The sequence below is a fragment of the Pygoscelis adeliae genome, unplaced genomic scaffold (genome assembly GCF_000699105.1).
Source record: "Pygoscelis adeliae isolate BGI_AS28 unplaced genomic scaffold, ASM69910v1 Scaffold108, whole genome shotgun sequence".
NCBI classification, from domain to species: Eukaryota; Metazoa; Chordata; class Aves; order Sphenisciformes; family Spheniscidae; genus Pygoscelis; species Pygoscelis adeliae.
The window spans coordinates 760,746-774,188 of record NW_008825498.1 but is presented as its reverse complement, the minus strand read 5'-3'; the positions used below and the strand labels follow the sequence as shown (position 1 = coordinate 774,188).

The window sequence follows — 13,443 nt, the reverse complement described above, 5'->3', positions numbered from 1 at the left end:
TAGGAGACACATGGAAGTCTAAGAGCTAAAACGGCATTATTTCTAATCATTTAAGTATTGCAGAGAACCCTTATAACCTACCATAGGAAAATAGAAACATGGCCATAAATTACCCTGTCTAGGCTTGCAGCCTCAGCATGAAGTACATGCGAGCAGTCCCTTAACTCATCAGAGTCTCAGCGGTAATACGCGAGTTAAGGCTGCGTTAACATTACTGGTGAATATCAAATGTAATAAGTTAATGCTTTGGGGAAAAAATACCATTTCCCCTGTTAGCGTCAACCTCTTGAAGCCCCTGTGTTCTGTGCCACCAGTGGCAGCCTGCAAAGTATCCCACATCATTGCTTCACCTCAACTAATTAGAGTTTACCTCCTGCAGATTACAACATGGGATTAATATTAAGCAACAGAAGTCCTGCTCACCACCAGCCTGATCATGAAAAGTGCTGAGCATCATACAGGGGAATTTTAGTTCAGCACTTCCTCATAAGTAGGCTAAAAACTTAGTGACTTCTATTTATGTTAATAAATTATTGTACATTTTTTATACCTCCAGGTTTGGGAAGGGTTTTCAATTTCCTCACATCAATCAGACCCCAAAGGAATCACTGTGTCCGCTAAAGCAGATGTAAGAATCGGCAAAATCTTCAGGAAATGCTTGTGCCACTGCAGGGCAAGTACAGAGTTAACTACAAAAGACAGCGTAATTTTAAAACCTTCAGCAGGTTAAAGCCTAGGGGAGGCACCGCGCTGCTGTTGTCGTACAGGCAGACTTTACACCCTGACACGTTACCAATGTGCCCAAACTGCACCTGCTTCCGCTGCTTGTAATGATGTTACCGGAGTGCCTGGTGGGTCGGGACCAGGCTGTGCCGGGCGCCAAATACCTAACTGAGGGACGGTGCCAGCAAATTCAGGCTGAGCTCCAGGTGCCAGAGATATTTACGCAGGTGCTTAACTTCCGAATGCTGAGAATTTCCTCTAGCATCGGGGGATCTGTTCACCCCTGCAGGCACCGGGGTCTGGGCTGATTCAAAAGTTAGACAGGTGTATGTAGCAGACAAGAGGGACAGTCGGTAGTAGCGGTGCGGTATTCATGTTTATGGTGAGATATGTATAACATGCCTTTTCCATCTTTTAAAAACTTGTCACAATAGCGAGGCCGCTTGAAGGTTAAATAATTCAAAGGTTTCAACAAAATATTGCTGTGGTGCTTGTAGCTTGCTGCAGGGATGGCGGCCCTGATCAGGCAGCACAGATCTGGCAGGGCTGCAGGCCACTTTCGTTGCAAGCTGGACATCGGAGAGCCCTGTAGGACTCTCTGAATCTGTTTGCCAGCATTGAAAACTTGCTTCCATGGCACAGTGAGCAAGGAGCAGAGCCTGACCCTTTACACTGGGAACAACTGTGTTCAGCGTCTCTTTCCTGAAAGAGATCATGAAAAAAAAATCTGTTACTGGATATCAGACACCAAAGTCAGTAACATACTTGAAAGAGGGAAATTCTGTCTTCTGGTCTTTTAAGTAATTGCTGCTCCAGACATGCCACTCTGCCAATAATATTCAGTTCTCTACAGCAAGATCTTCAAGAAAAAGGCTCCTGTATATTTGGGGACAATTCGTGGATACTTCTAGAAAATGAGAAGTTAATGTGCCTTATAACACAATACTTTCAAATTCATCTTTCTCTGCCTGCAAGTGTCTGCATAGCTCCACCCATCTTCCTGTCATTTCTGAACACATCCATCTTCTCAGCTCTGTATCCTCAGTTTTGAGCCACGCTTCATTTCTTCGAGCATTTCTCCTCACCCTCTCCCTCCCGAATCCCTCATCACCAACATGCACAGCTTCTTTCGAGCTGTCCCTTGTGCCTGCAACTCTCTCCCGGGGTGCCAGACAGCCTCTTTCAAATCCCATCTTAAAATTCAGTGCTTCCACAGAGCCCAGAAATGATTAAATATCTGCGTCAGGAAGAACGTAGCACAGCGTAGGTTCGTTCTTTTGATGTCAGGTTCAGAGTCCTGCATCATTCCTGTGCAGCAGTATAGAATGAAGTTTTAACTAAGATATGGAGAGCTGGTGCCAGATATGCTTCATATCGGTGCCTGCTTATGAATTTGATAGTCCAAATTAATTGACTTCTCAGAAGAATAACCTTCCTGTGGTTTGGTCATCTTTAAATGAATGTTCATAATACCAGTGTATAGGAAGTCCAAAATTATTCTAAAAAAATCATAGTTTTAGGACTTTCAAGTTTTACTTTTTGTTCCCAAACATCAAGGAGAACAGAAGTACTTTGCTGAGTTCTTCCAAGGTTAACAGATTTCTCTGGAACAATGCCTTACAGGAGCTGTTGTCCTCCAAAGCGTGCTCCTCCAGTGAGGGCGGCTGGAGGAGGAAGGCAATCAATTACCTTATGGAGGTCTTTTTCAACATATATTCCCCCGAAGGCCAGAAGTGATTTTTTGATGACTCGGAAAGGTGTCTGCCAGTAGATGGGATGAATCTTGGCTTTTACGTTAAAGCCCTCTTTCTGAAAATCAAGTTTATTTCAACACTGACAAAGGCCAAAATTCCTACTTAGTTTCTCAGGGCTGTTTTCAGTTTTCATGGGGTCTTTGTGCAAGTGAGCCATAAGCAAGGCTCGTGCTTGCAGAAGGACCAAGGTAACCCGCACTCAGCACAGGTCAGTCTCAGATCCACACAACTGTAATGCTTCGTATTTGCCCTGCACGACAACATTATGTTTTGTGGGATCAAATTATGGTCAGACTAATTGGGATTGTGACCAACAAAGACTAACCCATGAGAAACAAGTGGAAGGCACAATCTTATTTCAGCTGATACTAAAATTTTAGCCTCCGGCAGTCTCAACCACAGAGCAGCTGTGTTTAGCCTTGTCAGGCTGGAGAAACTCCGGCCTGCTTTTGTTCCACTGGGAGATGGTGACAAAGGATGGACCTAAGCCAAGCTACATAAATGTCAGTGATCTCTAGGGGAAGAATCAAGTGGGAGACGTGAGCATCTGGAAGCTGTTCCCAGAGCGCAAACTGCAGTGCAGCGTTGATCGGTTATCTCCCGAGTGGAAAGAGGAACAAAGTGATGCTTTTAATCCAAATTTAGTTAAGTGCCAGATACAGACATAGATGGGGCTTGGGTGGGAATACTCAGTGGTCTGACCGGGGCTGTAAGACCCAAAAGCCTTAGGGGAAAAAAAGCACTTTCCATCCTCTCTTACCTGCACATACTGGTTGCAGGCAATCTTTTTTTCCACATCTTTTTTATGTCCACCACCAAATCTTTCTTTCCTTTCCCGGTATATGAAGGCCCAGTCATTTATTCCCTCAGTCTGGATGATTCTTCTCATGAGCTCTTTCTGGTCCATTGGTGCACGGATGATTTTCAGGTTATTAGTGTAGATTATAATCTTGCCAAAATCTAGAATTGGGGAAGCCTGTAGAAGGATCTTATCAATGTCTCACCTGTATAAATACACTCTGCAAACACCGATGATCCCCTCTGCCCGATCATCTGGACGGCTGACTCTGCAGCACAAGCCAGCTCACCACCACCACCCACAGCACTGAGCAGAACAGCTATGGGATCAGACCAAGACTTTGGGTCAAACCTTAGGAGCCTCACTTTAATGTCATGTTCTGGATGGGGAAGGCTTTCTGGGATGTAAATTCTCATTCTGACCCATATGCAAGAAAAAAAGACAGCACAATTCTAAGAGCAGTGGTGTTGGCTTATATGGAAAAGCAACCTCTACACTGGGGATTGACGTACATTTCTTTGAAGGTTGAGTAGGTGGGGGGTGGAGAGGGGTTTTCAGGGGTTTGGCCAGAAGTAGAAATTCCCCATGATGGTGACCTATTCTGCAGCCTTTGATGGGGTTTTTTTCAGATTTAAAAGAAAGCTTTTCTTTGTAATTTATTAATGCTGGCAAAAGGGTCAGATGATAAAAAATTCTTATTATCTAATGCTAAATTGTGTTCCTAACAGGGAGGAGCCAGTCTAAATAACCATCTGTGGGGACACTTGAATTTGTGTTCTTTTCTAATGATTTTAAAGCTAAACTCGATATAGTCAAACTGCTCTGAAAGCAGCATTTTGCTTACCTGGTCCCTTTTTCCCTAGGTATCATATGGCAGTTACCATAGCTTATTGTTTTACACACTCTTCATATTTTGCTCTGTTTAAGTATCTGTGTCAAGAAGTGATGCAAAAGGAGGTGTTTTCCTAAGAAAATACCCCACCAGAGTCACACCAGCTGACATGAGGTGGCTGATGGCTCTCCTGGCAATTGGGGACCCCTTCCTCCCCATGGGGAAAAGGGGGGGGGGGCAGGTGAGCACAAATACTTACCATTTGCAGAAGGCTTTAAAAGCCTCGTATTTGTTACAGAGACATGGTGTCTCCAAATACCAAATGCATGTTGATACAAAGCAGAACTGGTACTGGATAGCATGATTACTCAAGATATTTATGGTTAGGGAAACTAGAAATAGAGGTGAGCGTTACCCAAGAATGCAGAACAAATTAATGGTGTGGATAAGATCACAGTAGTGCTCTGTCTTTAGGCAGGAAAGTTTCATCGTGGTTTGATATTTTCAGCTAAACTAGATGCCCAGTGTATCAGCCATCTGGGTTTCCTACATGCAGCTTTGATTAGCACCAAGAATTAATAGACTTTTAATATATTCAAACCAAGGCCATGAACAGCGTTTTATACTTTTTGAAGCACTTGTCTCTTTAGTTGTGTAAGTGCTAGAGTGACAGTCCTTACTTACCCAAAGACCACGACAGACGATGACACAACTTTCTTTCTATCACGGCGCTTGGTGTATTTGAGCGACCTCACATTTCTTTCTAGAGATACACTCAATTCTTGACCTTTCTGCAAGCTACTGGGGCACCGCCACCAAGCAGACTCTGCAGGACTGGGGTGGCGTGCGAGGGGGGGACTGGACAACGGGCTGACTTGTTTGCTGACACTAACTGCTCGTTGTTCAGTCTGAAGCGGAGCTGAATGAGCCATCTCCCAGGGAAAGGCCTGATATCGGTTCAGCCAGCCAGCTTACCTCACCCATCTTCCTTTTTATCACCTTTTCTCTGAGCAGACTCACCTCGAGTTTTACAAGTCTGCTGATTATATCAATATAACGTACTCCATTTAGAGTTTGCATATCAGCGTGACATGGCTGTGTTATCAATAGTGCCCATATACCATCATCGTTGTATGAATTGTTTAGTTGGTACACCTAGATTTGATAAAACCAAATAGCAGTAAAAGATACATACATCTAATTCAACAGGGTAAGAAAATGAATATAATCCCTGTGTATTAACCAATTTAACATATATTACACATACTATTTTTTATTAGGACTAAAGAGACACTTCTGTATCAATGGCATTAATTAAATGTTAACAAAATATCCAGTGAAACTAAGCTGGGATTTTCAAAGTAGCCGAAGGGTAATGCTGACTTGCCAGAGGACGCGGATGCCTCGCTCAGAGGCTCACTGGCACACTGCTGGTGGCACTAACCTTTTTGCCAGCTCAAGCCATGCAACTGTAATGTTTAAAATATAACTAAGATAATATCCACCTTACATTTGACTGCTTTAGATGCATTAGGATTACTATGTATAGATATTGATATATATGGAAATGTTATATCTTACTTTACAAAATGGACAGATGCAAATCAACCCAGTGAGGAGAGAAGATGGAGCACAGCTAGCAGATGCTGTTCACTTGCTGACTGCGCTGCTGCAAAACGTGTGGCTCCTGCCATTTGCAGAGTAAGCAGAATACAGAATTTGTGGGATAAATGCTGAAGATTTATAATCACCCTTTTAAAATCCTGGACTGACAAAAATGAGTTTTATCTGAATGCGGTTCCAGTTTGAGACTCCAAAAATGGTTTAGTTGGAAGTTGGTTTCCAGACAGTCTGACATCCCTAGGCTGGACATTACTTACCCTGCAAGGACTGTCGCTTGACTGGTAGTCGCTGAGGAGAGGAGAGTTACTGGTGAGACTGTATTTCTTGTCCTCTTTGAATATGCTGATCCGCTGGGCAGTCAGCTTGGCTGGCGAGTAAAACCTGTTTTCTGGCGCTTCCCCAGCCCCGCAGAAATGGTCCCCTGGCTCAAAGCTGTGGCGGAGAAAACGCCGAGAGCGCTCTTTGCACGGGGGCTCGAGTTCCTGCCCGTCTTCGTAGACTTGTTTTAGCACTCGACCACTGTAAGCTGATGATATTTTGAACCTCACTTTGCGGGGCCTTCCCTCATGCCGCTGCTGACTGAGTTTCTTCTGGTGCTCATCCATTATTAGGATTTCAAGCTGCAGGTCCTGGAGATCAACTCCAAGAGCTTTGGGTCCAAAAGAAGACTTTCCCTAGCTTCCCCCAGCCACACAATGTATAATTCAAGGTTTCTAGTAGTTCCTCTCATCTTACAGGAAAACTGACACTGCTGTATTAAATATTGATAGATATTCACAAAGAGAAAATATCGATGGTAGTGAAATATAAGGCAGGTTGGTGAATGGTGGACAGGCTGGCTTACCACAAGAAGAAAGGAGTTAACTTGGGGAGGATAGGATTAAATAGGAAACTGCCCATGTTGTGAAACCATGGAAATGTTTCTGCTATGTGCTGTGATAAGAACTACCCCAAATACACCATCCCAGCAGCTTTTCACAATTTTCTGACAAGGTGAGAAGTTAAGACGACAAGTTCACAGAAAAAGCAATCCAGCTTCACAAATAGCAAATGTGAATAATTCCTTTTCCATTCTTGCTCTGAAACCCTGAGAGTACAAAGCTCCATTTCATTTTAATCCAAATGCATTCCTCTACAGGTTGGTGAAGATCTAATTAAGATTTTCTCTCTCTTCAGCTTTCAATCCCTATTTGTAATTCTTGCCGGTTTTCAGGGCCTTTTGGCCATTCTGGGTTTGCTTTTCATTTTTAAAAGACGGTCACCTCCTGAGAGCCACCAGAGGCCCAATCCTCTGCTCATCTGCAGTCCCTTGCATGTGCTCAAGGAGCACAGAAAGCACAGCTATTCCAATTTGCCATTTTCTTTCCCGGTAGGCAAAGCAGAGGTTTGCAGAGGTGCCGAGCAGAAGGGGACAGGGCCCCAGGCTACCCTAGAAAAGAGATGTCAGCGTTAGGCAGGTCTCTGCTTTGCACAGCAGCAGCTCTGCAAGGTGCTGGTTACAGCCAGCCTCGCTCAGCATCTAACAGAGGGACTTTAATTCCCCGATGCTCATGCAGCCCTCCATCCCGACGGCAGCGAGCAATGATCCAAGTTGCCTTCCCATGACAGCCCATCGTTAGAGATTTTCAGATATCCTGAAACTGATACCTTACTGGCATGTGCCTCGTTACTCTGTTAAAGTAGGGGTTTGTTCACTGTGCCCGTCCCCAGCTGTGCACTTTGGGCTTGTCTTTCCTTTTGAGGGAAAAAATGAAGAGTATGTTTAATACAAAATGCATCAACAGAGTAACTGCTGTCTGGGTTTTAAACATCTCCTGATACCTACTTGTATCAGGTACACACAACAGGAGTTAAAATCCCTCTTCTTTCAGGCTCCAAGATTTCAGTACATTTCCACTATTCAATGCAGTTTTATTGAGGGGGACTTAAACTAAGCTTTCTGCCTACATCCTGCCAAGGCTATCTTCTTTTAATTCAAAACCAGAGCTTTTGAAGCTTAATATTCTCAATAGATTATTTTATTATGTTTATTAAAAGTTTGCTCATGAAATACTAGGAGGGCAGTTTAGAATGTATACTATACATTAGTATACAGCCACCTGAACAGTCTTCATGTGCTGAAAGCGGTTTCTGTCGTGACAGACATTGCTTTTGCAGGTTCCTTGGGCTGCTGGAAGCCTCATCGTAACTATGTAGAAGATGTATATTCCACCAAGAGAACATGCATGAACACGCCTGGGTAAACGTACAGCCAGGGATACACCCTTTTCGTTTCCAAAACACTATTATAATATTCATGTCAGTCTCCCATCCTATCTCAAACAGGAGGATCTCACATTATATGAAAACCTTGATTTGCATGAATCAAACTCAGCTCTCACTGCATTTGCTTGAGAAGCTTGATCCACCCCTTTCTCCTGTAAGTCCTGTGTGAATCAGGCCTCAGTATTACTGCTTTTTCAAAGGTACACCAGCGGTCTTAATTTGACACAAATCATACTTTGTAAGATACCTTAATTGGAGTTCATTTTCTTTTGATTAAGGAAACAATCAAACGGGAAACGAAGTTCAAAGCAGCAATGAGAGAACACAGAGCGAGCACCACTGCCACGATCTGCACTTGAGAGACGAGCAAAGCGACTTCCCATCCTTACAGTTACTTACAGGTGCTGTCAAAACACAATGAAACTACCCCGGCCCTGTAATTTTCACATTAGAACAATCCCATCCTCTGCAGTACTACCAGCTAGATTTGCTGTTTATGTGAACAACTCGTGGCTACCAGCACAGGGGGTACAGTCAGGGTGAAATTCAGCCTTCTGCAGAGGCGCAAAGTCCTACAGCCACATGTTTCCCATGTAAACCCCAGGTCGGCACACAGAGGCTGCTATTCAGGCTCGCTGCAGAGGGATTCCTTACTCAGATATGTATGCACTTCTTTTTATATCCCTTTACAGGTAAATCTTGCAAAGAAAAGATTTCTGAACTGCTGTTCTGCATCTCTTATCTGTTCTGAACAACTCAGGCCAACCTTTTCACATTAAATACCCCAATCAGGGACTTTCCGGGTGGTGTTTTATGAGGCTGTCTCCAAAGCCATACCTGTCTCACTCCAGCCAAGGAGCGTTACAGTGTGCTGGGGTCAGGCGGCACCGCTGTAAGTGAGAGCTGGGGAGCGGCAGGTGAAGGATGGATGGGCTGTAAGGAGCTTGATACCGCCTGCTACAGCCCTGCCAGCACAGCAGCACCCACGCTGCTCTCATGTCAGCGTGGGTTTGTTTCCCACAGCTAGCACAAGTCCTGCTAAAAATACAACAATAATCATTTTACATACAACAGTGAAATCATTAAGTTTCATGATATAGATCATCACTGCACTATGTTTTACTTCAGACTCTTTTCCACTGTATTTTAATGACATCTGTCTTTCAAGCATGGGGCCTCTCTTCACCCTCCTCCCCATGTCAGGAAATATGAAGTAATTGTTGGAAGTGTGCTGGAGGCTTTGCAGAACAAAGAGACAGTCCTTGCCCTAAGCAGCTTAACACGTTGGTTTAGATCTATTGCAACAAAGTAGGGTATGTACAAAGAAGGACAGAAAGAAAAGCTGTAGTGAACTGGACTGTAACGCTTTGAAGGCAAGTTTCCGCCTGCAAGTTTTGCTGATGATGTTTTGTGTTTCGCTTCCTTGGAGCAAGCACTACAACCCTCCTTCTCATGAAAGCACGGGGTAGGCAATGAATCGGGATGGGGAAAAGCGTTACGGTTTCGGCTGCAGCAATGCCCAAATGCTTCAGTCCTGCCCCACTGCTCACATTATTCTGAGCACACACGGTGTCTTAAAGTAAGGTCTGTGGGTGACTGCTGGAGAAGAGACAAAAAAAGGGGCCTGAGCCAGCATTAGGGGCCACAAAGAAGGGCTAGAGGTCATGGATAAGAGGGCAGGTCAGATACGAAGGAAGCAAAGGTAGAAGCTTGAAAGCAAGGACATGTGTGTTACACTTGCTTCAGTGTAGGAGTAGCAAGCAGAAAGGTTCAGATCAGCAGGTCAAGAAGATAATTTTAGCTGATAATTTAAAGGAGTTGGAGGGACGTCTGCGTGTGCTGAAGAGGCCAGCAAGTAAAAGCAGGAGAGAAAAGATTCTGCTTGGAGTCACAAATAGAGCTGCTAACCTAAGGAAAAGGTTACATTTTGGATATGTGCTAGGAAAAGCTCACCAGCATTCAGACACCTCGTGGATGCATGAAGAGAAAGAAGGGAAGGAGTTACTTGCTAGTTGCAAGACTTAATGGTGGGGAAGATAGTGGCATTACCACTGTAAATGTGGTGGCACATATGAGGAACTATCAGGCATGCCACATTAACCATAATTGACTGTTAGCAAAAGAAGGAAACTCCTCTTTTTGCTGTTCTTCTGGGTTTCCCTGCAGCAGGGGACAACCTCTTCCTCACGAGAGGAGTGCGGTTGGAGCAGCCCCCAGCACAGGCAGGGCTTGCACCAGCCGTCTCTTCTGAGGTGAGTTACTGAACCCCCAAAGGACTGGAGTCTGCACCAGGCCTGCATGCTGCCACGATACTGCATCACCCCTTCCATAAGCTAATTCAGCAGTCGGGAACATCCTGACATTTTGGCCCTTGCTGCTTTATCTGAAAGGCTGTTACAGATGCTAGTTCATTGCATGATTAGAAATACTCTAGTTTCCAGCCTAAATCTATTCACAGCCAATTGGTACTCATTTGTACTTGCACCAATACTGTCCTTTAGTTTAATACCTCTTCTCTGTTGATAGTTTTTACCTCCTGATGTATTTAGAGAGACCAATCATACCCCCTCTCAGCCTTTAGCCCGCCGGGTTTACCAAGCCCATTAGCTAATGGCTCAAGCGATGGGACAAGTCACCGTGAAAGCAGAAAAACAAACAATGTAAGGAGTGTCAGAGTCAGAGCCCCAGCGCATAAACAGGGGGGTTGTCCAAGCCAGAGCCAGTTTTTGACTCTTTGGAAGTTACTCACGTGTTTGCTCTTCAGTCCGATTTTCAGGCTCCCTTCTAGCACTTTCCATTTTCCTCCGAGCTGCAGAATCGCCATCAGGAGGTTTCAGATGCATTTGTGTGCCCCGGGAACAGGTCAGCCCTCCTCTGCCGGCGGCTGGAGGGGTCCACGCCATCCCTGCCTTGCAGGGACCTGCTCCTCTCCCGCCGCCCTGGCCCCACCGGAGGCACAGCAGTGGCGCTGGACGTGCTGCTCATCACAGCCACGCTGCCCACAGGGAGCCCGGGGAGGCTCGTGCCACTGCCAGCGGGAGGGTTGTTTACAGCACGGTGCCAGCAAACTGGGGACATTTCCCAATGCGCTACATGGCAATCAAAAAGAGCAGGGCCTGGGATTCGACGAAGGGCATTTGCAGGCAGCATGGTCACCACTCCACCTGGCCCGACCTCCTGTGCTTGGATTTCATCATTCATTACAAAATGAGGGTTTTCCATATGTTGTTGAACAGACTGAGTGCAGCTTCCTGGTAACAGCATCTTTCCCTTTAACCTGCCAGCCACGAGGATTTGCCACCCAGCAGGCAGAATGGCCACAATAGCTCCTTGTCATGCAACCAGACTTGCCAGAAGCCGATCTTGACCTCTCTGTCCTGGGGGGAAAAGTAAAAAAAAAAAGAAAAAAGAAAAAATCCTCATATTTCTAATCTCATAAAATAAAGAAGAAAAAAGTGACTTCCCTTTTAAACAAACTTGCTGCCAGCACGTTCATATACCAGCCGCGCTCACCGGTGGGGCCAGCCTGCGGAGGACCAGATGTGACAGGATGGGTGACCAGGCTGACAGCAGCTGGGCCAGACACAGGGAGAGGTGACTTGATCTGCACATGGGACAAGACATTTTACCCACTGATGTAAGACTGCCTAGGAAGTTATGCTGGTGGAATCTTGTACCATATATAGTGCCACAGCAGATGGTTGATGAAGGGAGTGACTGAGACCAGACTACTTCACCCACCAGACTGAGGAAGACATCGATGAGGCTGTTGCCTGAATGCAGCACTTGTTTCTTTATCTGCAGAGAAAGCCTCCCAGTACAGTGTGTGGGATTAGACTGGGACCTGGAACAAGCACATTCTGCATCTGTCCAGTGCATGGTCTCAAAGCTCTCAAGCTAGGGGCTTTTTCTGTTGCTGGCTCCCCTTATTTCACTTGAGCCTGTCAAACACCCTTCTGTATTTTTAGCTGAAGAAGTGGTGAAACACAAGCCTGCTCCAGCCAGGCTTCCATTCCAGTAAATGGGAGCATGCCATTGATTTAAAGAACCATATTTTACCACTCTTCTTTCTGTTAAGTACTACCATGACACATGTATTTGTATTGAAGAAAGTTATAGTAATAGCAAAGTACAGCAACTCTGAGGAAAGGTGGTAAAAAGGACAGGACCAGATCAGTCCTTTTGTATGTGGCAGAAAAGAATTCTCCCTTTTGGCATACCTTAAATGTGTTTCAGAAATAAAGTCCTATGTTCCTACGTAAGAGAACGCAAGGCACTGCCTGCTGAGCAGCGAGATTGCCATCTTTTCAAGTGCTGAACTTCTTTCCAGTGCTCAGGCTGGATCGTCACCTTGATCAGACAAGGCCTGCACTTGAAACAGTTGCCCAGAGCACTCCTTAGACCCAGGTTTTTGCCTCTAGATCAGTTGATAGAGGACTCACCATCACTGCAAACAGCAGCACGACACACCAGGCCGCATCGTTTCGTCCTCACGTGGTCCCCAGGCAGAAGAGTGTAGTTCTTCAATGTGGCCACCTCTGTACTGGGGAGGTGACAGTGATGCAGTGCAAATACACTGTGGAAGAATGCAGGCAGAGACGTGGGCATGGACATGAGGTCTGCAAGACTATAGCCGTATGCCTCTGCTTACCCACAGTATCAGGAGATACTGGTATCTGCAGCTAGAAGTATACCTTAGTAAATAAAAGTATTCTGCAAATTCACCAGGCCGCATCGTTTCGTCCTCACGTGGTCCCCAGGCAGAGTGTAGCAGTTCAATGTGGCCACCTCTGTACTGGGGAGGTGACAGTGATGCAGTGCAAATACACTGTGGAAGAATGCAGGCAGAGACGTGGGCATGGACATGAGGTCTGCAAGACTATAGCCGTATGCCTCTGCTTACCCACAGTATCAGGAGATACTGGTATCTGCAGCTAGAAGTATACCTTAGTAAATAAAAGTATTCTGCAAATTACTGCTCTGTATTTTCCTACTCTGCAGCATCAAGAAAGGCTTAGCTGAGATTGTTTCCTACTGGGACCTCACAAACCAGTCTCCATGAGAAAAGACAGGCAAAGGTCTGCTTCTAGCTGTCTCCCATGTATCTCTGCAAGCAGCTCATAACATTTGTAATCTTTTATCTGGCATTAAACATCACATCATTTTTTAAATGAACGATTGAAAAAGTCTGAAGAATTTTCTAAATATGAGTTGCCCCAGGCAGATCTGGCTGAACACACAGGTCGCATGGTGCTCAGTGCTAGCTATATAATGTTTGTTATCTGATTTAGGATCACCACATAAGCCAGGGTGGAAGTGACCTCAAGAGGTATCTAATCCAACCTCCTGCTCAAAGCAGTCTGTTCAATATTCTCTGTTCCTACAGATATTCATAGCAGTGAATTTGTTTAATATCATTAGCAGAAAATAGGCACAAAAGAGCAACA

General features: G+C 45.1%; 1 protein-coding gene across 1 annotated transcript; it reads right to left on the bottom strand.

Annotated features, from left to right (window-relative positions):
* Positions 1-1,245: 1,245 nt before the first annotated feature.
* GRXCR2 (glutaredoxin, cysteine rich 2) lies at positions 1,246-6,336 on the bottom strand. Its single transcript, XM_009331460.1, has 3 exons — positions 5,989-6,336; positions 3,238-3,453; positions 1,246-1,425 (listed from the first exon to the last, which is right to left on the bottom strand). The coding sequence occupies exons 1-3, from the start codon at positions 6,334-6,336 to the stop codon at positions 1,246-1,248; spliced, it is 744 nt and encodes a 247-aa protein (XP_009329735.1).
* Between the last annotated feature and the right edge of the window lie 7,107 nt (positions 6,337-13,443).